The 27,636-nt window shown below is 53.3% G+C and overlaps 11 protein-coding genes across 11 annotated transcripts; 5 read left to right on the forward strand and 6 right to left on the reverse strand.

Moving 5' to 3' along the window:
* Positions 1-441: 441 nt before the first annotated feature.
* Positions 442-3,110, reverse strand: MFIFM68171_08685 (EF-hand domain-containing protein; the record flags this gene model as incomplete). Its single annotated transcript, XM_071064105.1, has 5 exons — positions 442-663; positions 723-1,182; positions 1,292-2,759; positions 2,837-2,979; positions 3,043-3,110. The coding sequence occupies 5 exons, from the start codon at positions 3,108-3,110 to the stop codon at positions 442-444; spliced, it is 2,361 nt and encodes a 786-aa protein (XP_070920206.1).
* Positions 3,111-5,818: 2,708 nt separating this feature from the next.
* MFIFM68171_08686 (Rhodopsin domain-containing protein) lies at positions 5,819-7,079 on the forward strand (the record flags this gene model as incomplete). The annotated part of the gene is made up of 4 exons (XM_071064106.1): positions 5,819-5,974; positions 6,051-6,414; positions 6,507-6,686; positions 6,763-7,079. 4 exons carry the CDS (start codon positions 5,819-5,821, stop codon positions 7,077-7,079), a joined length of 1,017 nt encoding a protein of 338 aa, XP_070920207.1.
* Positions 7,080-7,761: 682 nt separating this feature from the next.
* Positions 7,762-8,091, reverse strand: MFIFM68171_08687 (uncharacterized protein; the record flags this gene model as incomplete). The annotated part of the gene is made up of 1 exon (XM_071064107.1): positions 7,762-8,091. One exon carries the CDS (start codon positions 8,089-8,091, stop codon positions 7,762-7,764), a length of 330 nt encoding a protein of 109 aa, XP_070920208.1.
* Positions 8,092-8,658: 567 nt separating this feature from the next.
* On the reverse strand, positions 8,659-9,629 carry MFIFM68171_08688 (Auxiliary Activity family 9 catalytic domain-containing protein; the record flags this gene model as incomplete). The annotated part of the gene is made up of 4 exons (XM_071064108.1): positions 8,659-8,760; positions 8,824-9,008; positions 9,065-9,450; positions 9,526-9,629. The coding sequence occupies 4 exons, from the start codon at positions 9,627-9,629 to the stop codon at positions 8,659-8,661; spliced, it is 777 nt and encodes a 258-aa protein (XP_070920209.1).
* Positions 9,630-11,076: 1,447 nt separating this feature from the next.
* On the reverse strand, positions 11,077-12,389 carry MFIFM68171_08689 (uncharacterized protein; the record flags this gene model as incomplete). The annotated part of the gene is made up of 2 exons (XM_071064109.1): positions 11,077-12,244; positions 12,316-12,389. The coding sequence occupies 2 exons, from the start codon at positions 12,387-12,389 to the stop codon at positions 11,077-11,079; spliced, it is 1,242 nt and encodes a 413-aa protein (XP_070920210.1).
* A 1,952-nt stretch (positions 12,390-14,341) lies between these two features.
* Positions 14,342-16,425, forward strand: MFIFM68171_08690 (uncharacterized protein; the record flags this gene model as incomplete). Its single annotated transcript, XM_071064110.1, has 4 exons — positions 14,342-14,754; positions 14,821-15,008; positions 15,052-15,772; positions 15,849-16,425. 4 exons carry the CDS (start codon positions 14,342-14,344, stop codon positions 16,423-16,425), a joined length of 1,899 nt encoding a protein of 632 aa, XP_070920211.1.
* A 214-nt stretch (positions 16,426-16,639) lies between these two features.
* Positions 16,640-18,187, reverse strand: MFIFM68171_08691 (Rhodopsin domain-containing protein; the record flags this gene model as incomplete). The annotated part of the gene is made up of 6 exons (XM_071064111.1): positions 16,640-16,997; positions 17,075-17,173; positions 17,247-17,626; positions 17,698-17,768; positions 17,829-17,885; positions 17,980-18,187. The coding sequence occupies 6 exons, from the start codon at positions 18,185-18,187 to the stop codon at positions 16,640-16,642; spliced, it is 1,173 nt and encodes a 390-aa protein (XP_070920212.1).
* A 641-nt stretch (positions 18,188-18,828) lies between these two features.
* Positions 18,829-20,922, forward strand: MFIFM68171_08692 (Cytochrome P450 monooxygenase AtmP; the record flags this gene model as incomplete). Its single annotated transcript, XM_071064112.1, has 9 exons — positions 18,829-19,023; positions 19,087-19,402; positions 19,454-19,537; positions 19,589-19,685; positions 19,744-19,873; positions 19,931-20,047; positions 20,150-20,321; positions 20,409-20,679; positions 20,751-20,922. The coding sequence occupies 9 exons, from the start codon at positions 18,829-18,831 to the stop codon at positions 20,920-20,922; spliced, it is 1,554 nt and encodes a 517-aa protein (XP_070920213.1).
* A 938-nt stretch (positions 20,923-21,860) lies between these two features.
* On the forward strand, positions 21,861-22,244 carry MFIFM68171_08693 (uncharacterized protein; the record flags this gene model as incomplete). The annotated part of the gene is made up of 1 exon (XM_071064113.1): positions 21,861-22,244. One exon carries the CDS (start codon positions 21,861-21,863, stop codon positions 22,242-22,244), a length of 384 nt encoding a protein of 127 aa, XP_070920214.1.
* Positions 22,245-22,815: 571 nt separating this feature from the next.
* On the forward strand, positions 22,816-24,483 carry MFIFM68171_08694 (Major facilitator superfamily (MFS) profile domain-containing protein; the record flags this gene model as incomplete). Its single annotated transcript, XM_071064114.1, has 1 exon — positions 22,816-24,483. The coding sequence occupies one exon, from the start codon at positions 22,816-22,818 to the stop codon at positions 24,481-24,483; it is 1,668 nt and encodes a 555-aa protein (XP_070920215.1).
* A 2,020-nt stretch (positions 24,484-26,503) lies between these two features.
* FGAQP3 (putative aquaporin-3) lies at positions 26,504-27,477 on the reverse strand (the record flags this gene model as incomplete). Its single annotated transcript, XM_071064115.1, has 3 exons — positions 26,504-26,715; positions 26,790-27,093; positions 27,172-27,477. 3 exons carry the CDS (start codon positions 27,475-27,477, stop codon positions 26,504-26,506), a joined length of 822 nt encoding a protein of 273 aa, XP_070920216.1.
* Positions 27,478-27,636: the final 159 nt, after the last annotated feature.

Below are 27,636 nucleotides of genomic sequence, written 5' to 3' on the forward strand. Positions count from 1 at the left end.
GATGAACTTGATCATTGAGAATTTCCTTGTTGTGAATGCGCCTCTACTGCCGCCGCTTTAGCCTGCTAAGTGGTGTACATGGTGTACAGTGGAGTACTTAGCGTGCTGACAACAGCGTAGCGAAGGCAGGGGACTCCATTCTGCTGCCCCAAGCTAAGAGTTACCGTGGAGAAAAAAAAAAAAAAAAAAAAAGAAAAACTCAAACAGAACAAGACTTGTAGAGTTTTATCTTTTGCCCATACAAGTTCCTTGTCTACTCAGAAGGGGCCAGAACTGGTAGCTATGAGGACAAGAAACCGCACCCTTTGAACAACAACGAAGATCAGAAGCTGCCGTTTGTTGTGGCCCGTGGGGCCTTGTAATATCTGACGGTTTGATTCTCGGAGTACGCTAGAGGTGGCTTTAGGCCTGCCTACGTCCCTCTTGGACTTGAGCAGTGCCTCATGCGCCTTCCAGGCCAAACTGCTCCGTCCACTCATGATACTTGCCGATCTCGTCCCCGGCGACGGACGGCTTGACATGTTTCATGACAACAAACAGATCCTCGGCCGTCAGTGACGGCTCCTTGAGCTTGTTAGGGGGGACCTTCTTCCATGTCATGGGGATGGCGCCGGGGTCGCCACCCTCACAGGGGGTGTAGTACTCGGAGCCGGCGTGCCGGATCTATCTCGCGGGCGTTAGTAAGGGACTGGGCTATCGGGAAGGGACACACGACACGGAACCTTTCTGAAATGCGTCGCCATCTGGACCTTCTTGACAGGCACCATGAGCCCATCCTGGATGGCATTCGCGATATCGCTGCCCGAGAAGCCCTCGGTGCGCCGGGCGAGCTCGTCGATGTCCTTGTCGGTGCAGTCCCTGCCGAGGTCGCCCAAGTGGATCCTGAAGAGCTGCTTTCTCGCCTCGGCATCTGGGAGCGGGATGTGGATTCGCTTCTGAAAGCGCCGCCGCACGGCCGGGTCGAGCGACCACGGGAGGTTAGTGGCCGCAAGGACCAACACGCCCGAGTTGTCCTTGCCGACGCCGTCCATCTGCACCAGGAACTCTGTCTTCATGCGGGCCGTGTGTTCGTTCCCGCCGCCGGGTCCGCCGTCGCGGCTGCTGCACAGTGCGTCGATCTCGTCGATGAAGATTATAGCCGGCTTCTTTTCGCGAGCCAGCTCAAACAGCTGCCGGACGAGCCTTATTGTCGAGTTTCGCAGTTAGCCCCCCCATCGGTTCAATACTACTAGTACTACTAGTAACTAGGAATAGGCAAGGCCTCAAGGACAGGATCTCATCTCCAGCTTACCCTTCGCTATCTCCAAACCACTTCGACATGACATCGCTGCTGCTGATGCTGAACAGCGTATGCTCGACTTCGGTTGCGACGGCCTTGGCGAGGTAACTCTTCCCCGTGCCCGGAGGCCCGTAAAGGAGGATGGCACGGCGGGCCCTGCGCTTCCCCTGAAACATCTGGGGAAAGCGCAACGGGAAAATAATGGCCTCTTGGAGCTCCTCTTTCGCTGGGCCCAGGCCCGCGACATCGTCCCACTTGATGTTGGGCTTCTCGGAGATGATCGAGGCCATCAACGACTCCCGAAGCTTCATGTCGCCGAACTGCTTGTCGACACGGTCGAGATCGGATGTATCTTGCTTTGCGGTCTGATTCTTACTCTCGGGCGGCTGGTGGTATGGCTGGTGGTACGGCTCGCTTGCTGGCATCGAGTCGGTCCTCCTGAGAGGGGTGAAGTTTGACGCCGCGGCCAAGGCGTTGTTAGCGTGACCCGGGTCAGTGAGCGTCTCCCGCGGTACCACTCCATCGTCCTGCAGACTGGAAAGCTCCTGAGTAACGAGCCACATGGCATGGATGAACTCGTCCCTGTCGAGTTTGCCGTTCTTGTCCACGTCAGCGCGCTCCCAGATCTCGCTGAGGAGCTGATCGTTGAGCCCAGCCTTCCTCATCACGGCGGCAGCCTGTTCGCCAGTAGCATACCAATTGCCAGTTTCCTTGACTAGGGTGTAAAACAGCCTTTCAAAGATGTCTCGGGAGGCTTGGGGAATCTCGTCGTTGTCAGGTCCTCGCTTGCCCTCTTTCGCCCACCACACATCGTCTCCTTCCTTTTCCTCCACGTGTACTTTCACTTCGGCTGTTCTGTCAGGAACTAGATCCCTTGGAACCGGCTCCGGTATTGTGCGCGGATGAGGACGGCCTCCTTTGATGATAGCATCCAAGAAGTCGGCTGTCACACCGTCACATCCAACCGAGTACCGGTAGAAATCGTGGGCCGTGCCTCTCATGAGCGGCACCGCGTGTACAAAGAAGTTGTCGGGGTTATATGGGCACAAGGCGGTATTCTTCCCGACGGAGAATGACGTTAGGAAGGAGCGGTAGTATCCACCACCACCACTACTAGCACCAAGGTTTCGCAAGCAGTCGGCAACTTTGGGCCCAACACGGTCCCATTGCGTGGTTCCATTTTCCAGCTTGATCAGCACGCCATCCTGCGCGCCAAAAAAGGCATACTGGATACTGGATGGCTGCAGACCGTGGTTGCTGAAATCGAGATACCGGGAGGCCAGTACGATGAAAGTGTCTGGAAAGCGGCCTTTGGAGCTGAGCTGCACGACTCCCGACCCGTAGTTGGGCTGTAGCCTCATAAACCAGGCGCCGTAGGGCGAGAAACTAACATGATCGACGCTGTATGCGTTCCACCTGGGCGACGCGCCCTGGGTAACAGAGCGAATGGCTTCGATGAGGTCGGTGCGGTTTGTGCGAACTGGACGAGTCAGCGTACGCCGTAAGTCACGTCCAGAAATCAGGGCACAGCCTGCCTGGGCCCCTAGACACACGTACTCGTTCCATTTCGTTCCTGCAAGCAGTAGCTGCCGTCCGGAGAGGTCGACAGCCACTGGATGCGAGTGCCGGCCATGGACTTGTCGCTGAACAGTGCGCCAAGCTCGCCCCAAATGGCCTTGACACTGCCGCCAAGGTTGCACCTATGTCTTGCGTGAGTACTCCTGCCCCGATGTCGAATGGGACGTTACCATGACTCGACGCACTGGAACGCATAGAGGTCGTTGCCAACCGCCCATGAGGACGAGTCGTCCCCGAAGTGGAAGAACACCATGTTGCCGGCACAGAGATTGCGCCCGATGAAACCGTGAAGTCGCTTGGTAACAAAGCTCAAAGAAGGCGCGCGTCGGCTGAAACAGATGGAAGAAATACCTCTCCGATCGAAGCTGAGTGTCTGGAGCCAGACGAACTGAGGGGGCCCAAGCCAGCTCGGACCCTGCAATGTTCCCCTCAGCTGAACTTTGCGGCTGGCATCAGTTAATCGCTCCGCGGCGCCACGTGGCGTTCAGAGGCGACTTAGCGTCGGATGCGTTTCTGTGCGTTGCCAGCACCAAGACAGCCCCAATTTTCGGGGTTCACCCCCCCTCTTTGCCAGACCAAACCGCCAGTCTAGCAGGATAGTTGAGTCTGTAGGTCCTGAGCAAAACGGCCCGAGAACGCGTTTTCTAAGGTTTTCGTCGAATTAAAGCGTTTCTAGGGCATCTGAAGCCTTTACTTACCCTCTTACATACTACCTCTACGCCACTTGCATACTACCTAGTGAGTTTTTGATAAACTGTCCCCAGAGGACAGGGTCCCTTTCATCAGAGGGCCACACTTTCTGGGATAGCGCCTCGGCGACCGGAACTTGCCGTGGGCCCATTTTTCTTTTACGCCATTAGCAGGGTCATCCTGGCCATTACTCCTTAGACAGGACAATAAATTCAGCACTCTTTTCTATAGCAGTTGCAGGCTCAATTGCCGAGCTTTCTTTGCGTGCAAAGCGATCTCCCTCTGACCAGAAGGAACCCTATCTGCATATGTTGTTTTGACCTTGTTTAAGCTGTAGGGCCTGAATTACGGCGGTATTACCTGGCCTGTCTTGTCTATCTTGTCTGTCTGGCATTTGACTATCTTCGGCCTCCCCCTTGTTTTGATGGGTATGTGGGTGTAGATGTGTGTTTCTGTAGCGTTTCAGTATAACTACTTTACTTAATACCCTAAAACACGTAGAACGCAAGCAAGTAGTAGGGAAGCTAGTGATATAAGAATTATAATTTTGAGGAAGAAAGTGTAGCTTGCCTCTAGGCATGCTAATGCGTATTGGAAATTGCCTATAATTGGTGAAGTAGGTAGAGTATTTGGATTGTATAGCGATCCTTCCTCAAGAAACTAAATAATCTATATCTATTATCAATACTAGATGTTAGTTCTCCCCTCTGTCTTTCGATATAGTTATTAATAACTATTGTTATACTGTTATAGTAAGGTACGGTGTACATTATAAATAGACAGAGTAACGAAAAAGTAAAGAGAAATGGGATTCTAGTGTTTAGGAAAGGGGAGGAGGGAGGCTATAACGGTATAAGGGAGCTAGCCTAGTACCATGCCTCGAAGGTCAGACGTAGTTAGTTCGTATCCCTCTAGGGGACAGAATCCTAGTCCCGAAAGTGTATCTTCATCGCGAATATATGGGAGGCGTTCTAGAGGACCCGATTGGTATAAACGAAGTAGAATGGGCGACGTCTTCCGGCCTCTATCGCCGGCGCCGTTTATAGTCGTTACAGAGGCAGCCACGATCCGGGAACGCGAATGTGATCTCGTCTGGCAAAACATCGGGTGAAAGTTGGGTCGAGCTTGCTGAATTAGCAATTACAGTCGTGGAACAGCGGAGATTTTGCGCCATAAAGTAGTTGCAAACTCAAGTGAAGAGATTCCGTTGCATGCGAAAAATGAAAAAAAAAAAAAAAAAAAAAAAAAAAAAAAAGAAGAGGAGGAAGAAGAAGTCTCCTTCTAACCAGGGGAGAGCTATCTGCACATATTGTTTTGACCCGATTGGGTTGTAGGAAGCTGTTGTTGTGGTTGCCTGGCCTCGCCGTCTGTCCAAGTCATCATCATGATCGATGACGAACCCGCTTCTTGATAGCCAAGTCCGTAGCCGGATCACGTTCATCAGGCTAGGCTTAGCACGGCCCAAACCAACCTGTTTTTTGAGCGCGGACTAGACGCCTGTACAATACAATACCGTTCTTTCGCTCTTAGGCCAGTCCGCGACAATGGTGATAGGGGCCACTGCACCTCGGCTCACCCAAACCCGCCAATCAGGGGCAGCCGTGGGCCAAATCGGAGACGTTGCGAGGAGACAGCCCTGAGCAATCGGGGTTGGGTGTGGTAGGATACCAAGTGCACGGACTTCTATCACGTCGCAGTGTTTCCAATAAGCCTCCGACCCCCATCGAGCCCTGTACGAAGTTTCACAAGGTTCGCTCTCTCATAGCAGGGGTCGCTGCGGGGTTCAGGAGCTGAAACTCTCACTTGGCACCATCTTCTAGAGGGTCAAACGTTAGTTATACGGCCAACTCGGCGCACTGCATGTGAGGAACGACGCTCAGATTCCGTGTCACACAGTCACACTCCAGAGTCTCCACCCCAGCTTCTCCAAGCCGTTACAAAACTCGGCGCTCAGTGCGAATCGGGCCGCTCCGCCACCATCACGATGCCGAGTTCGCAAGTTCTCCGGTCAACCACCCCAAACCGTCACACACCCTTTCCCCCTCCGCACGGTCAGTCTGCGACACTCACCTTCAGCACCAGTTCGCAAACCCCTCCAACTCCCCCCACACATCCTTCCGCCCCCGCTTTTGCTTCCGGATTCCTCGCATTATATTTCAAGCAGAATTATCCCGCCATGTGGTCGCTTATGCCGATCGTCCATGTCGAAGCCTTTTCTTGGCCTTGGCTTTCCCTTGGAGCCAGACATTTTGACCGCAGTGTAAGCGAACCATGAATAGCGACATCGTGGGTGACCGGTCGGTCAACACCAATGTCGCGATATGGGTCTTGATCAGCACATCGGCGGCCTTCCTGTTTGGCCGCCTGTGGTGTCGGCATCACTCTGCGAAGTTGTGGTGGGATGACTTGGTGCTCACCATCTCATGGGTACGGAACACTCATGTGCTCTTTCCAACTTTCCCAACGAAAACCATTTCTTTGAGCTGATACGATGAACATTCAGATGCTCCTCCTAGTCGCGGGCGCGCTCATTACCCGCCTCATCACCGTTGGGCCTACCACCGACCGCTCGTCCGGCGCCGAAAAGCGATTCTTCTTCCAACTCCAAAACACATCAATACTGCTCACAACGCTAGCGACGAGCTGGACCAAGGTCGCCTTCGCTATCACCTTGACGCGGATTGCTCAAAACAAGATCCAGCTGTGTTTCCTCTGGATGACCATTGTGACGGCAAACCTCGTCCTCATACCGGGTATAACATCGACATTCATCCCGGCTTGCGTCGATCCGAGGGCGAGGTTTCGGCCGGTGAATAAGCTGTGCTGGGAACTTAGTGTCCTACAGTCCCTGGGTAGTGCGACGATCGGTGAGGCTCCCTTTTCCTGTTACCGTCTTTGTCCGCTCCTGCGGTTGCTGAGGAAAGAATGTGCAACTAACACATGTGTTGTGGCAAACAAGTCTACGGCGGCGTGATCGACATCTTGCTCGCTCTCTTCCCCTGGCTCATCCTCCGCAAGACCCGGTTGGAAACTCGCGAGAAGATTGGCCTCAGCGTTGCCATGAGCCTCGGTGCCTTGACGGGCGTCATCGTGATCCTCCGAACTTTTTATGGGCTTGTCCAGGGTGATTACAATTTTGGTACGGGAACACTATGCCCCACCTAAATATCTAGGGACCCCCTTTTTCCAGCCAGAGGCCTAACAAAGCAGGACAGACTTCATGATCTTCATTTCCATCTTCAACTTCCTCGAACCCTGCGTCACCATCATCGCCCAGGCAATTCCAATGTTCCGCGTGCTGTTCATGAACAACAGCGCCAAGCGGGGCACGCATGAATCCTCCTCCAAGCGGAATTACATCTCGTCGCCGATTTTGCAACGGTCGCGGGACGGGTCGGTGTCCTTGGCTGCGGTGCCGATTTCCATGTCGGAGAACGAGGTTTGGGGTGGTAAGGTCATGAGCAGGGGCAACGAGGGGTTGGGTTGGGGGCATACCAGGCTTGGGGAGAGGCGGGTGCATGATATGATTTGAGGGGTGTATGACTTGTCAAGATAGTAAGGATGTATGATTTATGACGGTACGGACGGATATACGATTATGAGTGTTACATGTATATATAAGTTATTCATTCAAAGCCTTTTGTTCTTTGCGGAGATACCCCGACACCAATGCTCTACATCCCTGCTAGTAGGCAGAGTATAATATCTAGTAGAGTCCTGTCCTGTCCTGGCGTCTTGATCGCACATCACCTACGACATGATGCTTCCCTCCAGGGCGGTACCGGGTAATTCCCGACAAAGAAGTCCACATACACAAAATGCTACGGAGTGATTGTATAAATTATGCCACCCCTATCACGGCAGTTGTTATTCTCGTTCCGTTTTTATGTAACCATAAGTTACTTGAACTCAACAGTGCCTGGCATCATAAGACTGTCTTTCCCGGACGACTCGCTCTGGTACTAGTACTTGATCCTGAAGCTCTTGGAATAGACAGGTGCCGCGGCGTCGTCGCAGTCCTTTCGCTCCCTCGCCGTCGCGTCGAACAGAGCCCTGATCCGCGAGGTCATGGTTCACCCCCCGGACAATGTAGTAGCTATCCACTCCGCGGACGCTCAGCACCCGTCCGTTCCCGACTACCACGCAAGTCGTCAGGGTTCGGTTGCCGCCACCGCCGCCGTCGCCCAGCCTCGTCCACATGAGCCCAGAGAAGGTTAGCACGTATGCGTCATTACAGCATCGCTGATTAAGGGACATGCTGGGTCCTGGCAGTTCATGCCGTCGAAGACGCCGTCCGGGTGGGTCGGAGTCCGCCTGTCAACAAGATTAGGCCTGAACCTCCGCACGAGGGAGCAAAGTCGAATGAAGCGGACCGAGGTCCCGAGCAGTGTCATCAGGAACGCGCTGCAGGCGTTGCAGTCGGCGTTGTTCCGGATGATTTTGTCTGGGGTATTGAAGGACAGCAAGTCGGTCATGTTCTTCAGTCCGCTGAGGCCCTTTGCGTGAACCCGTTGCGGCTCCGCCGATGACGATGCTCGTGCCATTCGCCGTGATTGCGGAGGCGCACATCTGATAAGGAACGAGGTCTTTGAATAGATCTGGGTCCCCGGCGTGACGGCATCCCACTTGCCGTCAGCCGTGAATTCCACATGAGCCGGCTCCCCTCTTCCACGTTGAGCCTGTAGAGCCAAGCGCCGCCCCTCATGTAGGAATCGCTCCCGTCTAGATTGGTCTAAGATATCGGCGTATACTGACGGTTGCAACCGTCGTTGCTGTTGTTGCGGAGGCGTTCTTGGCGATGGGTGTTACGTTGCATTCAGGGTTTGACGTTTGACATGAGACATGTGCTGCTTGTTGCTAGCTTCATACCTGAGGTAGTAAGTACTTGGTAACTATGATTGCTTGTAGAGTGAGAAAATGATTGTGTTCACTGACATCGTAGGTCTTGCAGATTGTCAATGCTCGCGCATTTGCTCAACGTACTCACACATAGGCTGCGGCTGAATTACACCATGTCGGCGCACACCGTGTCCTGCCTCTAGTACAAATATGTACATATGCCATCAAAAGTCACGCCCACCCTCGCCATACTCCGCGCTCCAAGCACTTCTCTAAGCGGAAAAGTCCCTAGCCTTCAACGAGCCGGCGCCCTTCCACACAGGAGGGCCGGGGACGACGTACTTCTGGGGGATCGAGTGGTCGTTGATCGGCACCTGATTCAGTCGTTTGATTAGACTCTAACGCATTCTCGGTACTCGGTACGCAATCACACTCACCCGGATGTTGGAGTCGGAGTTCGAGCAGTAGCCCGGAATAGCCGTCTTGTACGAAGCGCCGGGCTGGGCGGAGCCGGATCCGGTAATCTTGACCTGGGCGCACTCAGGGTAGAATTGGGGTGCGTTGGCCTGGTGCAGGGCGATCAACTCGTGGCGGATCAGGTAGTTGCCCGGGGCGAGACCCTCTGCATGCTAGGTTAATCCTGCACAACAATCGTCTGGGTGAGCAGAGAAGACGTACGAGGAATCCTGCTAGTGTATCCCTTGTTGCCACCGACGAGCTTGGCAATCGCCCAACCCGAGGGCCGCTCCGTGTCGAGGAAGACCGTGGTGCCGTCGCCGCTGAAGCCGGCCTCGTCAATCTTGAACCAGCCGGCGCCTGACCCGTCGCATGAGCTGAACTCGCCGGGGCATTTGTACATCCAGACGATGATGGGGCCCTGGCTGTGTGTCCACTGCTGCCAGATGGCTGTAACTTCATCGCCCGGCTTCGCCTCAGCGCTCAGGGTTGCCGACCGGCCGCCGTTGCAGCGCAGCTTCTGGTCGGTACAGGACGTGACGGGGTTGTAGTCGGGCCATTGCCACTGGATGACGTTGGGGGTGTTGGAGGGAGAGAAGCCTTGGTATCTGTAGGTTCCTCGTAAGCCTCTGATCGCCTTGACTAAGGTACGATGCCATGGGATCACACGTAGATGGACTTACCCGGGGTAGTTCTTGCCAGCGATAACGTAGCTAGTGACGGCGCCGTGTGCGGCTGCTTCGGCGGCGAGCAGGGTGACTGCGGCAAAGGCCGAGTTGAGCATCATGGTGCCGATAGGGTAGCAACGACAGGGGACGAAGGATGTCTTCTTTGTTGGGCGCGCAAAGAGCACTGCAATGTCGAGACTTGGGGCTAGCAGACGGTCCCTGGCTCCTGGGATGTCAAGTGCCGTGGTGCGAGACCTCAAATATTATAGCAGCACCGCTGCGCCATCGACGCAAGCCGGCACCTGGCCCAACGTTCCCCAGGTTCTGCACCCCGGATCCAATCTTTCAATTTATCGGCTAATGTGCGAGTGCTGGGGGATAATTGCGCCTTTTATGCACGCATGATGGGTTTCCTGGCCAGCGACTGGCGGAAACGTGTTTCGGCAAGCATCTAGATTAATATAAAGTAACCGCCCCATCGTGGATCGCTACGTTGTCTTCCGTAGTACCGGAAAGAAGTGCCGATGCTTCTGTTTTCGATATTAGGCCGAGCTCCGTGGTTCTGGCATGACGCCAATCCCTCAGGCGGCTGCCATGTCTCCTCCAAGGGCAGCCAATCTTGTGCGCTGCGGTGTTCGGATGTCGTCTACGCGATCCGTATTACTACTGCCTCGTATGCCGCTGTTGGATGCACTGGCCGTGGTCGCCAAGGTCGTCGATCGCTTCGCCCACCTAGAGCCCCTACCGTACCTTGCCTCACCCTTTGCGAGCCTGACATTGTTAAGGTGCCTTAGTCAGGCAGGCCGGTGGTTTCTACGAAACACAACCCAATTTCGCATCGAGCCCGTCGACAAAGCAATCCACTGCTGAGCAAAGTCCGCTTGGATGGCCAAGGTATGCGGCTGCACGTGCCGAGCGGACCGTCTCCTGGCGATCGCTCGAACCGGGATGGTTCTCCGCCATTGAATACGATCGATATCCGCGGCGCTCCCGGCCGTTGAAGTGAAAGTTCCCGGGCGCAGCAAGTACAGTAATTGCAAAGCTGCAAATATCTGCATCTGCGTGTGTGCATCGGAGTAGTCGTTGCCGCGGCGGCCTGCGCATGTTGCACTCAGAATGCGGAAGCACAAAACGGGGCACATGATCCTTCGCAATGTGGCTACGGTGGGTAGGGTGTGCCATAATCTGAATAGGCCGTCAAATCCAGGTTTTCGTCTTTGTTGGTCTGGCAAAGCGAACGACCGAAACCTCGAGTTGGCGGCAGGTGGATACCTATGCACCACTCGTGGGTAGGTAATCAAAAGGGAGAAACATGTTATCGGACAGTAAAATGAGCCTGTGGCAGCAACAACTTGGACGGTGCTAGTTTGACAAGGCCTGGGATTGGGTTGCTGGTAGAGTGGGATGCCCGCGGCAACAGCCCTGGACCCTCAGTCTTGACAACAGGGGATCTGGTGCGTTGACTTAGCCAAATGATGCAAGTGACCATCAATCTGTCTGGAGCGGGCGAGAGCGGCATCCATGCATGTAAAAGATGGCCCTACATAAGGTAAGCATCCTGTACTCCTACGCCATAAACTCTGCGAGTCCTTCTGCAACTACCTCTTCTGCAACCATCTCCTGAAGCTCCATATTACCACCCTCAGGATCAGACCCACCAAGTCGCCTGAAGCCTGCAAGTTGACGCCCAATATCTAATACCAAATATTTGGCGTCTTCTCTCCTCAAGTACAACAACGTTAACACGGTCGTGCACAACGCCCCGATCTGATCCAGCTCCCATAGAGATGACCCGGTTACCGGCAACATTGATCCAATCGTGCCATAAGCAGCTCCATAAAAACTAATCTGCAGAATAGTGAAGGCAGTGACTCTCGCAGCCCTCGAAGGGTACACCTTCACCCGGTAAGGATACGTCTCACTCAGCCGCTCCATAGATATTACCGAGTACGACATTAGCAGAAATAACATGACATAAACGGAAAGTACCAGCAGCGGGTAGGCATACGGCTCTCCAGAGAGCGACATAACCACCCCGTGGATAAAGGTCCCCGCAGACTTCCACATCCAGCTCCGATTCGTCCTGGGCAAGAACTCCGGATGCTCCTCATTATCCTGCCCGTCCCGCTGCCACGACAGCCGCGACGTCGGACCAAAGACAGTCAGGGCCGAAACGAGGACGAATACGGCCGCGCTCATGCCCGGATCGATGCGGCAGCGTATCAGCCGGGCCACGACATCGCACACCGCGACTAGCGGGTAGGCTACCGCGGCTATCATCTCGCCGTCCAAAACATCCGCCGGGTCTTTACTCCCCCACTTGGGCAAGTGAAATGGCTCACCCTCGTTGTCGCTCTCGTCGTTGTCGCTCCCGTCTTGTCTTCGTGCTTCCTCGCTCTGCGCGCACTTGGAGTGCCAGATGGATGGGAATGCGGCGGCGTACGCGGTGACGAGCCACGAGAGATAGGCGCCGGGCCCATACCACCCGGAGACGCCGTCGGCGGGGCCGGCCGTGGCGTCGCGCTTGTCGGCCCACGACATGCAGCGGCCGGGGCGGTCGAGCTTGCCTATGTCGTCGACGAAGTCGTTTGGGATGTACCCCACGCCGGTTCCCGTAGACATAACCAGTCCGATGAACCAGGCGAACCAGTTGTTCGGCGCCCAGAGTACCGGTGTGAGGGAGAGGAAGAGCCATATGATTGCCATGGCTGAGGAGACGTATAACAGTTTGAAACTGGGCACGGGTTAGCGACGTCTGATAGGAGTGTATAGTTGGAAATGGATTGAAAACAAGGGCACACCGACAGTTGGAGAACCCAGTCTGTGAGGATTGCACCCCAGTCATATTGGGTTATGTCTGTTTTGCCTGCTCGCGGCATGCTGGGACTCTGGGACCGTGTGGTATGAAGACACTGCGTGAGATAGTGAATGCAGGTGGAAGTCTTGGGGGGACGCGGTGTGGGGGATCGTTGTTATGGTGCTTATCGTGAAAAACGCCTCGTGGTTTGCCTTGGCACCTTACGGCTGGCTTCCTCAGCGCCACGACCCAGCGTCCCATGTGCAGACTACTACATAGGTAGAATGCAGCCAATCAGGGCTGGATCCAACAGAAAATTACCAAGACCTCAAATTCGTTGAATGCTACATTATAGAATTTTAAATCCCTCTGTAGTAGCTACACAAAAAGCATATCACGCCTAGGGAGGTGTCAACTGTGTCAGCCCCCTAGTATCGTACTCAGTTAGAGCTAATTTGCCACTCCCAGCTTCTTCTTCTTCACCGGGTGGGTCTTGTAGCTGCTCTGGTCATAATTCTCCCACAGTATCATCGTACACTTGGGAATTGCGTTCAAGATCCTCCTCGGTGTCGCCAGAACCAGCAGAAGCTTGAGAACGAGGCGAACTCGAGAGTTACTAATCGGTGATCCTTGTCTGCCTTCATAAGAAGAGCGAAGCACAAGCGGTAAACTTCCCTGCTCGCAGCCGCCACTAAAGGAGCGTTGAAATATATCACCAAATATCAGTACGATTGCGGGATGCAGAGTTTCCGTGGACCCGCTCTGTAAAGAACAGCTTGTGTCTATTAGGTATATATTTGGTTTATAGTGAAAATGCGAACAATTGTCCGCCTTGGATGAAGAAGATGAACCAGACCCCCCGGTTATCCAGAGAGTTATTTCTGGCAGAATCTCGGTATAGACTAGTACGATAAAAAAGGAACCAATAATATGATTAACAAGCGGTATGGAGATATTCTAAGTAAGGGGATTCCGTTCCTCACTCACGATGTACCACTCCCTCAACCGGGATACTGAATGTTGGTTCGGCGGACCACGTAACCTTTCCCCAGAGCTCGAAATGTCTGAAAGATATCAAAGTTAATAAGAGGCAGGTCACAAACCGACCAAGCCAGCCCAGCGTATGAGGTTCAGAAGACTATTACTGACACCCTATTTGGAATCCCCCTTAACACAGCTATTCGCGCTTCAATCAGGCCGCCCTTCCACACCTTGTTACAATATGCCGTAGCGGATCCCCTTAATAAATAAGGGACGAATAGTAGGTTGTAGGTCAAATCCGTGGCTCATTGCTTTTCAACTTTTTCGTCTTGACTATATCGCTAGTGGCAGCCTACTAATATACCTCTAGCCTTACAGTGTACAAGGGGCGCTGGCTTCCTGGGCCAAGCAGCGAATAAACGATATACTTGACCGTCGCTGGAAGTAACAGATCGGGCTAGCCCTGGCCGGCTAGTCGGTCCAGAATCCAGTTCCAAGATATTTCACCCATATGAAATGCAGCGGTTCGAGCCGTGATGTCTCTTTACGAAAAGACGTAGTAGTACTTAGCTTTGGCGTTGGAAGGCATTTTCGAAAGATCGCTCTAATCAACATTGGACAGTTCTGCACTGGTTAACTAGCGGGCTGTAATGGCCTGTCGGGACCTATGCACCGAGATTAAAAGGACTTTGGGTCAATGGCAGGTAAGCATCTTATAATCTGTGTTAGGCTATTCCTTAACCGGATCCCCATCGACGCATCGGTTGCAATATTACAACGCTAGAACGTTGGTTGGTTCGGAGCGTTTGTCCTTTCTTTTCTTTTCCTTTATTGCCTCTTCCACCCTGCCCATCTTACGTCCCATCGCTCCAAGGAGTGGACTCTCCTTTCCCTTCACTGTGGAGCTCGACCAGACCGTGCTTGGAGTTCGAATCCTACCTTGTCCCTCGCGGACTCATTTGTTGGCCGTGCCCATCAAGACTTGGTTCTCGGTTCACCCCTCCATCTTGGTCCCTGATCTGCACGCCGCATCATTCTTTGGAGGGGTCCGATATGTTGTTCTCTGACCGTAGACCCTCTGTCTTCGCCAGTTTGGCCCTCGCACTCTTTTCTATTCTTGGTCCTGTTTCTGCTTCCACCAAGTGCGATCATAATGCCACTTGCGACTACGTTGTCGTCGGTAGTGGTCCAGGCGGCGGTATTGTCGCTAGTAACCTCGCCTTGGCTGGCCACAGCGTTCTGCTGATCGAGGCTGGCCGTGACGCGTCCGGCGATATTTCTACCACTGTCAATGCTCTCGCCTACCCTCAAAACTCTGACATTCAGTGGTCTTTTTTTGTGAAACATCATTCGTACCTCGACGTCGAAGGGCGCTTCCGCCTGCTCACGTGGACGCTGCCCAATGGCACGTACTGGATCGGTCCCGAAGCTAAGGCACCATCTGATGCAACCCTCAGAGGAGTTTGGTAGGTGCTGAGCAGACGCGATCTTGTATGCTCATTTGATAATACTGACGAGAAAATTCATGTCAGGTACCCTCGTGGCGCGACTTTGGGTGGAAGTGCCATCGTCAACGCCATGGCATCGGTTCTTCCAAACGACGCCGACTGGAACAGGAAGCTCTTCGTCAAGATTGAGAAGAACCTTTACTTACGAACAAACGAGTCCAAAGCGGGCCATGGATTTGATGGCTTCGTACAGATGGGCCAACGCGATTCGAGTTATACACCCGGGGCGTCTTGCTTTGTTGTCTCACCTTGCAGAGGATCTCGTCGGTCATCCTGTGGACCAAGCGGCAGCACTCGAGTTCCTGGAGTGTGATGCAAACTTTCTTGGCGATTCCAGAGATAAGGCGGCCGAGCCATTTGGCCTCCCAAACCACAACAACAACAACGGCCGTCGGTGGTCTCCACGAGATCTCGTCAAGGATACCATTGGCAAGACACCGAAGTTGACGCTGGCGCTGGAGTCCCTAGCCACCAAGATTCTTTTTGACGAGTCAAAATCCACACCCAAGGCCAAAGGCGTCGAGTATCTCCAAGGAGCAGGTGTGTATGGCGCCTCGTGGCAGCACGACAAGGCCACGGCCCCCAAGGGAACCAAGAAGCGCGCTTTTGCTCGCAAGGAAGTCATTATCAGCGGCGGTGTGTTCAACGCTCCCCAACTTCTCCAGCTCAGCGGTATCGGCAATGCGAAACTCCTGAGCTCCCTGGGAATTCCCGTCATCTCAGATCTTCCCGGCGTTGGCGAGAACCTCCGTGACAACCAAGAACTCCCCGTCGCCGGTCTAAGCCCGGTCAACGTTACCTCGCTTCCTCGCAATCCAGCTTGGGACAGCTGCACCTTAGGAGCTCCGGGAGACCCGTGTCTCGCGCAGTGGGAGCAAGGCACTGGCGCCTACACGTTGCCGAATGGCAATTCCGAGTGCGCTTTCCTGAAAACGAACCACAGTCCCGATGGGAATCGCGATGTGATCACATTTGCGTAAGTCACCTCTCTCCGAGTCTATAAAACGCTGGGATGGCGATGAGGTACTGACCCATTTCTCATCATAAATCAGCCCTCCTGGTGTCTTCCGAGGCTTTTCCCCACCCGCAAGCAACAGGCCTTTTGTTGACACCCCCGACACAATGTGGCGAAGCCTCGCACGCATGAACGTCCAGAATGCGGCGGGCTATGTCAAGATCACATCCACCAATCCCAGGGTGCCCCCTGAAATCCACATCCGGCAGTACGAGTCTCCCGGCGGAGGCGACGTCGACTTGGGGGCCATGGTGGACGCCGTTGCTTTGGTACGCCGCGTCTTCATGTCGCTTCCTGCCCCGTACGGTCCCGCCACGCCGACCGAGCCTCCATGCAACGCGGGTATTACTGCCGATGGCTCCTGCAAGGATCCTGAGGAAGACAAGAAGTTCATCTACGAGCAGACTTTCGGCCACCACCCCGTCGGCACATGCAAGATCGGCAAAAAGGGCGACAAGATGGCCGTCATCTACAGCAAGTTCAGAGTATTTGGTGTCAATGGCCTGCGTGTCGTCGATGCCAGTGTCTTCCCTATCGCGCCTGGTGGGTTTCCCGTCCTCCCGACCTTCATGGTCGGCCAAAAAGGCAGTGAAGAAATTCTCGCAGATGCGTAATTAGGTAGTGTATGGCAACACATAGTAATAGTACCTACGTAAGGGAGGCAAACAGAGCCCAGGCCTTCTTGGTCAATGTCAGAAAGTTCATTATTAGGAAATAAGACGAACACGCAACTGAAGTTAACGAGGATGAATGTCTGCCTCGGAATAGATTCCGGCCTCCCTCTTAGCTGCCACCACTCGTCTCCAGCACTCATTTCATGCCCCACCATCAGCGCCTAACGTCTGCTACCTTGTGATTGTCGCAGGTTTTTGTACGACTTGCGTTAGGAGCTGTCGCCAAGCAGACTAATTCATGCTCACTAGACTGGGATGTGTAGGTAGCCGAACGCTTAGAATGATCGCAATACGCGCAATGACGATGATCCTGGGTGCCGCCGAAAGACACCACTGGAGGCTGTGTTGAGATGTTGTGGCCCAACGTTGCTGTAGACTGTTTCGATCGGAATAGTCGTTCGCGGGCAGAAAGAAGGGTTGAGAATAGCCGGCTCTGGGAGAAGATGTTGATCCAAAACGAAGACAGCGCAGGTGCACAGGCAACTATGATAGTCCCAAAGACTTCCATGTAGCTGTAGGAAGCGACGTTAGGAACCAAAGTCTTAAACCGGGCTTGATAATGGCACCGGAGATGCTCCTAGTCACTTACGCTGTAATGGCGGCGGCAGCACCATTCCAGACGGGGTCCTCCGTACCTCGCGTCACTATGATTCTGTAGGCAAGGCCGACTATACTTGCAATGACAATCCTTTCCTCGGTGTTAACGTGCGTTGGCGGGGGGGCGGATATTCCACGTCGAGAATGGGGGGGCCTGCACTTACAAAAAACCAACTAGGAAGACAACCGTCAACCCTCTTTTCTTCTGTCGATCAAGATGGAGGCCACTGATGATGATGAACGGCACGATGAACATGATCACGTCTGCCACCACCGTGCAGACGCCGACCATGATACTCGCCGGCGCACTTGTGGCGCACCTTGCAAGCTGGTTGTTGTCCCATTCTTCACCCCTTCGTGGAATGCAAAGCACAATGGTTACGATCTCGAAGGAGGTATAAGAAAGGAATGTGAGGACTATAAGTCCATAACACACGAGACGAACCCATCTCGAAATGCCGAAGACTCGGATGAAGAAACTGAGAATGGAAGCCTTGCTGCTGAAGTGCGATACCATGGCGAGCATTGTGTTTGCAAGTTGGTACTATGCAAGGTGTTGGTAACAACCCGAATGCATCTCGCCCCGGAATGCTTGGACGCTGCCTGAGAACTTACCTGCAAGACTCTAGGAGTAATAGCAGTGACGGGTACATCCCAAGAGTGCTTTCCCAACCCGAGCCTCACGACTATCAGTAGGGCCGTAAGCCTCCAACTAACGATGGGACAAAAAAGGGATATGGACGTACCGCTGTAGAACATGGCCCATTGCGCAATAACTGCAACCTCTGCCACGACACACAGGCCTGTGTTGCCACAGTTATGTTAGATTGCACCAGTCCCAATGGAGCTCATCAAGCTAAGGTAATTGACAAAAATCAGAAAGGACTCGAAACATACAATCATCCCAGTACACTCTGCGGGACTTCTGGATTACCGTATACAGACGTAACATCACAAAGAGAGCACTAATGGAAGTGAATGCGACTCCGGTTGCTAGAGTGGCCGGCTCCAGCGAGGGGCCGCCAGCGAAATTGGGAGGATCGCCATTCGGGTTGGGGGCAAGAGGAATGGTTGACAAGTCAACGCCCGGTGGAAGACTGTCCATTTTTGTGATTGCGGTGCAGCACTGAAACTTGGGGGTGACACATGCAGCCTCTGGCCGGCGTGTTGGCAGGTTGTGGCTGTTGGTCCGGCTGCCTCACTTATATAGACCTTGGGGAGACTTGGTAGCGGCTACTTGATCACAATTCATGAGTGCCTTGCCGCCAACGCAACTGCGTATTGGAGGCACGGCGTAGCCTGCATGTTCTCGCCATTGTTTACCGAGTTCATTCATGCAACCAATATCCTGGTCACCAGAAGAGCTGAACAGGAGAAGCTGACGTGAATGCAGGGGAGGGGCGCAGAAACAATACCTGGGGTCGCTCAACATGATTTGTTGACACCAACGGGATTGGGGGTTCTTGGCGAATGCCTGGAAAATGTTCTACCTTTAGGCAAAGCAATCACAGCAAAGAGTTGGAAGAGGATGGGAGGCGTGGGCTTTGGCAGGCGGCAATATCTGAGGTGTTAAAGATTTTAAGCTAAGTTATCTTACCTAAGCTATGAACTCCCCCCGTCACCCTATAAACCAAGCTGAGTCCGAGTTAGGTGCTTACTCGGTACTCCAAACAGGCTACACCATCGAATACTCCACTCGCCAGCACGATGCTTCTGCTGATGTTAACTAGTAATGCTCTAGGAGCAATGTTCTTCAGTCTCGCCGTTATCTCGGTCCTGCTTCTGTGCTCCGTTTCCGTCTCTCCTAAGAAACACCCATGGCCAGTTCCGTCACACATTTGGTCAATCCTTCGCAGTCCGGTGTCAGTGGTCAAGAGGCGTGCTAAGGCCTGGGCCTTCCTCTTTAGAGGCCCGAGCATTATACAAGATGCATACAACGAGGTAGGGTTCCGGTCTCAACCCTTCATCGTGACAGCTAGCTGGGCTAACTTGCCAACTTCAAAGGCCCAGAGAACTCCATTCTTCATCGACGTACCCGAAAACCGCTATCTCGTCGTGTCTTCCTGGAATCACATCAAGGAAATTGATGCTGCGCCGGACAGTGTTTTGTCTCTTCAGGCGGCGGCAAAGGAGGTTTTACAGCCAAAATACACCATGACAAACTTCAACTGGCTCGACAAAAGAGGAGTGGAAGGCACACCGCTGATCAGAACACTGCGTACACTCCTCACAAACCACCTTCCCGAGATCTTGCCCGAGATCCGACGTTCTATGTCGGGGCTCATGGACACACTTTATGACGCCCACCCAGTTGTAAATGGCAAGAGCACATGGAATTTTGACTCGTGATAATGGCTAATAAGTGATCTAGGCACCAAGTCCTCTCCACTGTATTCAATGGTGGTGAAGGGGATTGCACACTCCAATGCTCTGGCATTTTTCGGGACAGATCTGGGTACTTGGACCTTCTTAACCCACCCTACTATAGACTGACTGTAACCACCAGCACGGAACGAGACCTTCATGAAAGCCGGGATTGATTTCATCGAGCAAACGGTTCTCATCGCTGAGATATTACGGGTGCTCCCCAGCGTCATCTCCGAGTAAGCCGATGAGAGTTCGAATCTAAAGCCATCTCACCTAACTTTTGAACCAAATCAGTCCGATTGGAAAGCTGTTGTCCAAAACGCTCAACTCTGGTCAGATCATGTTTGGCCACTTGTTGCCCGTAGCTGCCGAGCGCCTTGAAGAGAGGGCTCGACAGAGACTTGGGCACAAAGTCCCTGAACATGTAGGTTCTTTCCCGTCTCAACATGATGCTGATTTCGATGGCCTGACGGAAACACAGAAAGATTGCATTCAATGGGTTATGGAGACATCACCGAAAGCAAACCCATGGTCAGCCGAACGGATAGTACACGAACTCATGGCTTTATGGTTCGGATCCGTGCACATAACGTCAACCGTGAGTGAGAGAGGCGCCCCGAACACATGCACACCACCAACTCAGCCCCCTTTGATCACTTCAGGTTCACGTGGAAACTGATGCTTCTATACGACATACCAGACTACTTGTTTTGCCATTCATGATCTCTGCCTCCGGCCAGAGTATATCGAGCCGCTTAGGAAGGAAATTGAGAGCACCGGATGGGAAGCGTTCGAGAAATCTGGCGGAAAATGCTTCCCCCTGCTCGACAGCTTCATGAAGGAATCGGCACGTGTCACTCCCGTTGAATCAGGTGCGTGAACATGCTGGCTACCTGACTTTAGCCGCTGGATTTTCGTTTTGCAGGCAAAGCCCAGCTGGCTGACGGGGAACCGCACAGTGAGCACCCGCCGTAAGGCTCTTCAACCATTCCAGCTGTCAGACGGGTCCAAGATCGATGTAGGCCAGTGGGTTTGCACGGCACCCCGGGGTATGTCATTAGATGCGACTTACTACACGAACCCGGGAGAGTTCCACGGTTTCCGATTTGTCGCGCCCGAGCTCCTCGCCGACCTCCAGCACACGAGCTTCCAAGTCCCACAGCCTGGGAAAACGTCTACGTTCACTGAAGTGTCGGACTGGCAACTTTGGGGCACGGGGAAATGCGCATGGTAAGCTTACCTGCCTAATTGATCGCTCCAAGCCTTTGCGGCACGATTGCTGACCAAGAAAACCGCGCAAGCCCTGGAAGATACTACGCCTCTGCGGCGATGAAGACCATGCTTGGCCTATTCATCACCAAGTACGACATGCAGCTTTCGGACCCCAAGGCCTCCCGCTACTTTGCCTGGCGCACCTTTATCTACCCATTCCCCTCCACGACGGTACTTCTCCATCCTCGGGCTGCTGTCTAATTGCCTGGGAATAACTTTCCCATGCATGTGGGTCCAAGGGAACCATGACTGAGAAATGAAATTCTATGTCTCAGGGAGTCAACAGTGTTTTTTTTTTTTTTTTTTTTTTTTTTTTTTTTTCATACTCATGTGAATGTGATTGTTGAGATTAGTAGCCGAGAATTCAAGAGGTTCTTTCCATCACCACAAGTCCGTATGCCTTCAGGCGCAGTAGGGTGTGTCACCGGAAAAGGCTGTGGTTTCAGCCAGCGGAAAGCCACCCCGGCACGGGATGGGCCAAACACGAGGCTCCCTTTTTTTTTCTGCCAAAGTGGCTTTGTTGGCACGACGTTTGGCTTCCAACTGCAGGGGTCCACTTCTGCACTTTCGAGGCCCGTGATCGGTTGGAGTTAAGATTGGTGGTTTGATATTGTTGACCCTACAGGACACGGAAATATAACCGCCGCATTAATGCCGACTGGGACAGGTTGCCTGAGGGCTGTGACAGCTGGGCTTTTTGGGGGCTGTTTTGATATTGAGCATGGTTTGGAACACACTGTACTGCATGCAAGCACGACGACCAACAACGGTTACACAGTTCGTCGGCCGAGTGATCTGATTGCGCGCCGTGTACGCCCCCAACAAGCCCAACTGATTTTGCCATCTCATTCTCGCCCCAGGGCAACCGCGCAATCGAGCCAAGCAGGCAGAAAGCGGAGGCAGCCACGCATTCTTAAAACGCGCCGCTCTCCCCAGCACCACCCCCAACCCAATCAAACCTACATCCTACCAAGTATCCGCATCTCCTAAGCCCAACCTAGGAAGAGACACCAAACCCATCACGCCAAGCAACCCCCCTCACGTTCATCTCATCGGCCCCCACAAGGCTTCCACGAAGGAAAAAAAGAGGGGAAAAAGGAAAACCGGAAAAAAAAAAAAAAAGAGAGAGAGAGAGAAAAATGATTTGGAACTTCAACCCGCGCCACATCCTCCCGCTCTTCGTAGCGACGACGACCACAATCGGCGGCATCCTGCCGCTGTTCAACCCGCGGGGGGCCATGGTGGAGTTTGGGTTCCCCGCGCACGTGGCCGAGACGCGCGCGGCGCACGCCGTCATGGTCGCAGGCCAGACCCGCACCACCGTGCTGGGCCTGCTGTACTTCATCTTCTACTTCCAGGGCAAGTACGCCGAGCTCGACACCGTCCTGGCCGTGTTCGGCGGCTACGCCGGCCTGCTCGACTGCTACGTCGTCTGGAAGGGCGGCAACCGCCGCTGGGCCCTCTTCCGCCTCGTCGCGTCCTGGTCCATTGCGGCGTGGGGCTTGGCGCGCATGACGGCTTGAGAATGATCCGCTCACGGCACACCTGGCGCACCCGCGGCCCCGCGGCCGGGGGGAGGGGTTTTGTGAATGTGTGTGTGTGTGTGTGTCTGTGTGTGTGTTGGGTTGGTCTTGGTGATGGTGTTGTTGTACTACCTTTTATGCAGTGAGATCTGATGTTCAAACGTTGATTGGGGTCTGGGTTCCGGTTTGTGGCGCAAGTGTTAGCAGAGTCCAACAAATATTTTTTTTCTTTCTTTTTTGCATGGGCCGCAGCGGTTGGTACTGTACCTTATACTGTTGGGCCTGCGCACAGTACGTAATTACGTGCAACCGAGCGTGGATACTCTATGGACTCGGTTGTACAATATTGTCGGGATGGTCTCTACTAATGCGGCTGAAAGGGGTGGGCGAGAGACGACGCGGGCTGCCTGTGAAAGCCAAATGGTCACCCTCTCCCTTCTTCTGTTTCTTCTCTCTCTTACATCTTTTCTTTCTGTTCCTTATTTTTCCCCTTTACTTCTTGTGGATTAGGTTCTTCTTCTTTTTTTCAATCCCACACCACCCTATCTTTGTGTACCTTCAGGTACTCAACATGTCTCAGGACAAGCACGACCAGCAGGTCGATACTTCAGAGAATGAGCAAGGTGAAACCGAAACATTTCAGCATTCATGGCGCCTATGGTGCATCTTTATCGTACTTTGTTTACTGTCTTTCATCTCTGCGGTAGACGCGACCATCGTCACCACATCTCTCCCTACTATAACGCGTGAAATAGGGGGTAGCCACGATTACGTATGGATTGCGAACTCGTTCCTATTCGCATCCACCGTACCCCAGCCTCTCTATGGCCAGATCTCCAACATCTTCGGCCGGCGCAACCCGATGTTGGTCTCGATCGCGCTCTTCGCTTTGGGTAGTGGGCTTGCCGGAGGCGCAACAAACTCAGCTATGCTGATCGCCGCCCGCACGATCCAGGGCTTAGGGACTGGTGGTCTCTATGTCCTCTCCGACATCATCATTTGTGATATAATACCGCCTCGGTACCGCGGCCCGTATCTGAGCGCAGTGCTCTCGACCGCGGCAATCGGTACCACCATTGGCCCCATCATCGGTGGCGCTCTAGCCCTGAGCAACTGGCGCTGGATCTTTTGGCTAAACCTTCCTATATCCGCCGTCGGGCTTTTCGCTATCTCCCTTCTCCTCAACGTCAAGTATACCCGCTGCCCGACCTGGCTCTCCGCGCTAGCTCGTGTCGACTTTCTTGGAAATGCAATCTTTATACCATCCATGGTAGCAATCTTCTTCGGCCTTATCATGGGCGGTACTCCCGGCTACCCTTGGGCCTCATGGCGGATTATCTTGCCTCTTGTCCTCGGCGTGGTGGGCTGGGTTGCGTTCCATTTCCACCAGGCCTCGCCTATCTGCCGAGAACCGAGCACTCCGCCCCGGCTTTTCAAGCACCGTACCTCGATAGGCGGGTTCATTATCATTTTCCTTGGGGCCGTTATCCTGCAGGCTATCAACTACTTTCTACCCATTTACTTCCAGGCTGTTAAGGGGGTGTCGCCTTTGGTGTCCGGTGTCTACTTCCTGCCCTTCGCATTGGCCATTATCCCGTTTGGCGGCCTCACTGGCCTCTTCATGTCCAAAACCGGTCTCTATATCCCGCTGCATTGGCTTGGGTTTGCGCTTAGCGCTATCGGCGTGGGTCTTTACTCAATCCTGAATGAGGTATCGAGCGACGCGGCCTGGATCGGCTTCCAAATCATTGCATCAGGCGGCACGGGCATCATCTTTACGGCCACACTTCCGTCGACGTTGGCCCCACTGCCCGAATCGGACGTCTCGGTGGCTACGGGCACGTATTCATTCGTGCGTTCGTTTGGCCTCGTCTGGGGTGTTACTATGGCTTCCATTGTCTTCAACGGCCAGGTTGACGTCCGCGTCGACGCCTCGGCCACCCCCGTTGTCCACAGCGTCCTAGCTGATGGCGGAGCCTACGCATATGCTGCTACCATCGGAGGTGAGGGCGCGGGTGCAGCCGCCTTCAGGCTGTTACCTGAGGCAGTCAGGGCTGAGATCATTGATGTTTATGTTCAAGCGCTCAGAGTTGTGTGGCTAGTGGTAGTGGCCGTGTCTTGTCTCGGTTTCCTTATTACTTTCTTGGAAAAGCACGTTGAGCTGCGAAAAGATCACTCGACCGAATATGGATTGGTGGAGGAAGAGTCGAAGACAACTAGACTAGAGGATGGCCGTTGAAGCTTGTCTATGATGCGGAGGCGAGGGTAAAGTAGCTAAGGTAGGGTTTGAACAAGATTCAAGATTTTCATTGTCAGGGCCCCAAACACACCAGTACTTTAGATAGCAGAAAATCCAGGTGACTGAGACACCTATATCCCTATTAACTCAGGTACCTTAACTTAAGGATTCCCCCATCCGAAGCATACTTTGATACCCACGCCAACGTAAACAAGGCACTACCAACACAATCGAGCTTCTAGCGTGACCCTGCCAACACCTCAGGTAGAATACTTAAGATTTCCATTTCCTGGCACCGTCTAAGCCTTTTCGTTATGTAACTCCTTTTAACGCTAGATGGGCATGCCTCTGCTCCCCGCTCCTACTCGCTTATATGTATCTAGGATATGAGGCTTTTGTGATGGTACTGTACAACGAGAACAATGTAACCGTTACATTTGTACTCTATTGCCACCTTTCTTCGAAATCTATAAGCAGGCCCTTCGAGCGGTGACACTGGAACAGAGCAATGTATGATAAGATACCGCGATCAGAAAGTGCGAGTGCGGGAATCGCGGAGCGATCTATGGACCAATGATACGGTCCCCAGATCCGGGACAAGGTTTCCAAGCGCACCTGAGCCTGGGTGTCACAGGTGTCTAAAATTAGCTGCGGGGTTGTTTACCACAACACACGTCAACTTGGGTAGAGAGGTATCTCAAAAATACTTCCCAAACAAAACACATCCTTGCAGGCTCAAACCCAGCCAGACTTTGTCTAGCATAACAGGTACATACCAACTTCAGAACGCAGCCCAGGTGTTTCAATGTACAGTACATAGTTAACGCATTTTGCAGAGCAAAACCACCGCTCAGGCACATGTTATGGAGAACCCTGCAACAGCATCGTGGGGTGTGAGCATCAGTAACGCAGATTTCGAGAAGCTCAAAGCCGGTTTCCGGCCTCAGGCTATGGAAGATAAATGGGCGGTTTCAGTCGTGGATCCCGACCAGAGTCGCAACATATCTATCCATATTGCTCGATCGTGGACAGGCAAAGTGCTCTATGTACTTGCTGTAAAGCCAAGCGACGGCGGCAGCAGTGCGAGCATCGAAACCATCACCTGGGAACCGAATAGGCGTGGTGGAATTCACACTCTGGAAGAGAAAGCGAAGAAGCAAGCCGCATTTCTATGTAGATGTTTGCTTGGGTGCGATTTAGATGCGCTTCCGGAATATGACAGCTCGGTTTTCTATTATCCTGCCACCGAGATAGTCACAAACGGTTTCCATTAGGTGGACATGGAACTAAATCATATATTGTCTGCCTAATTCGATATTTAAGATGGAAGACTTGCGAGTCAAGAAGACCATTTGCATGATTCTGGGATCCAGCACCGTCAGCCCATGGTGCAACAACCACCAATATGGGGAAGAATTAGAGTCATTTTCAGCGTTGGCCAAGCCAAGACGACGTTCTAGAGGAAGAGAACCAGCGGGAAGCGCGGGAACATTGGGTTGGATGATCAATCCCGAGTATCTGACATCTTGTACTGTTGAAGAGAGGACACCGTAGGAACTCGGCTGCTCGCAAATGGCAGAGTGTTGTAGGCTCCCAGATTCAGGGCGCTTTGGTCCTATACCACTTACCTATCTTGCGATCTCTTCAATCGAAAGATCAACCGTTCAGTGAGCCAGTAGTCACAGCAACAGGAAGTGAGCGGGCCTTTACCTTTCGCCGATCATATAGCATCCGAATGGTCTCAAGTTCTCCAACACCGGAACCCACCTCGTTACTTTTTTTTCCATTTGTTTTCACGTTGGAGCAACAGTGTCGGAACGCAGTCCTAGATATACATGGAGGTCCTACACTAGATCTTTTGTGCTCGCTATAGTAACTACCTTGACTTTTACATTCTTGCCTCGGCGATAATTACCCTTGAAAACCGTCTTCAGTGCCAACACCTCACACACGCAACATCACTGTTTCCCCCTTCTGTCAAAACAGCGGGCAAGAGGGCCCAAGGCTTAAGACTAGAATATTACACCACCTCATTAGGATGGTCTGCGTCCTGTCCCGGATTCGCTTCCTCGTAATGGATATACTTGACAAGGGTGTAAAAGCTGGCACTGAGAAGTGATCCCAGAACTGGTCCCAGCCAGTATATCCAATGGTAGCCGGGGAACGATCTAGCAGCAACAGCACATCCAAGACTCCTGGCTGGGTTCAGTGATGCTCCCGTGTAAGCCGTCCCTACAACATCAGACACGGTCAGCAATGACTTTTGAATCCAAAAGGGGGGCGCCCCAAGGTCAGAGGTTATTTACCAGCAATCATGGCTACAAAAAGCGCCAGACCGATGCCAATGGGAGCCAAGAAAGTGTCTTTTGACTTCTCACTGGCGAGCATGAGGACCACAAAGACAAGAAGGGCTGTGAAAAGCATCTCCATGAACAACCCCTGAACCACGGATGCTCCACCTCCCAAGACTGAGTTTGCCTCGGAAACATCCACAGGGAACATGGCCGAAACAAGGCCCCCGGCGCAAAGGGATGCAAGCAGCTGTGCGGGGACGAAGAGAAGGCCCCGGACCCAAGGGAGCTGGGAAGAGAGGCATAAGCCCAGAGTGACCTATTTGTTGGGCGACGCGAATGTGTCAGTCTCACTCCTCGCGAGGAAGCTGAGAAGAGAACAGGCTGTTGCCGTTACCGCTGGATTGAACAGGCCGCCACTGATGCGGTAAAAGGCCCAGACGTTGACCAGCAGAGAGAAGCTGTAAGCGAGCGAGATGAAGAGGACGGTCTCGCTGCTCATGCCTCCCGTCGGAGCAGTCATTCCCGCGCGGCTGACGGCCATGACGTTCCCGGCATAGCTGAAGTAGAGGAAGAGAAGGGTTCCGACAAACTCGCCCACCGTAGCAACAAGGTGAGCCTCCATGGGACTGAGCGACGGTTTGGCCCGCCGCCGCCCCTGTCCGCGAGGCTTGTGGTCTTCGCCGTTGGGTTGAGTTGCCATGATGCCCTATCGTTGTGGGGAGAATTTAGCTGTCTAGGTGCCGTCAAAATTGAATGCGACTTGGTACTGGAGAGAATGCTTTTTTTTATGGCTTTTGATATGGCACAGAGAAGCCTTTCAGGTGTTTCAGTGTGACGACATTCTTGACTCAAATGACTC

Source organism: Madurella fahalii (assembly GCF_045866475.1).
Source record: "Madurella fahalii IFM 68171 DNA, scaffold_5, whole genome shotgun sequence".
Classification (NCBI taxonomy): Eukaryota; Fungi; Ascomycota; class Sordariomycetes; order Sordariales; genus Madurella; species Madurella fahalii.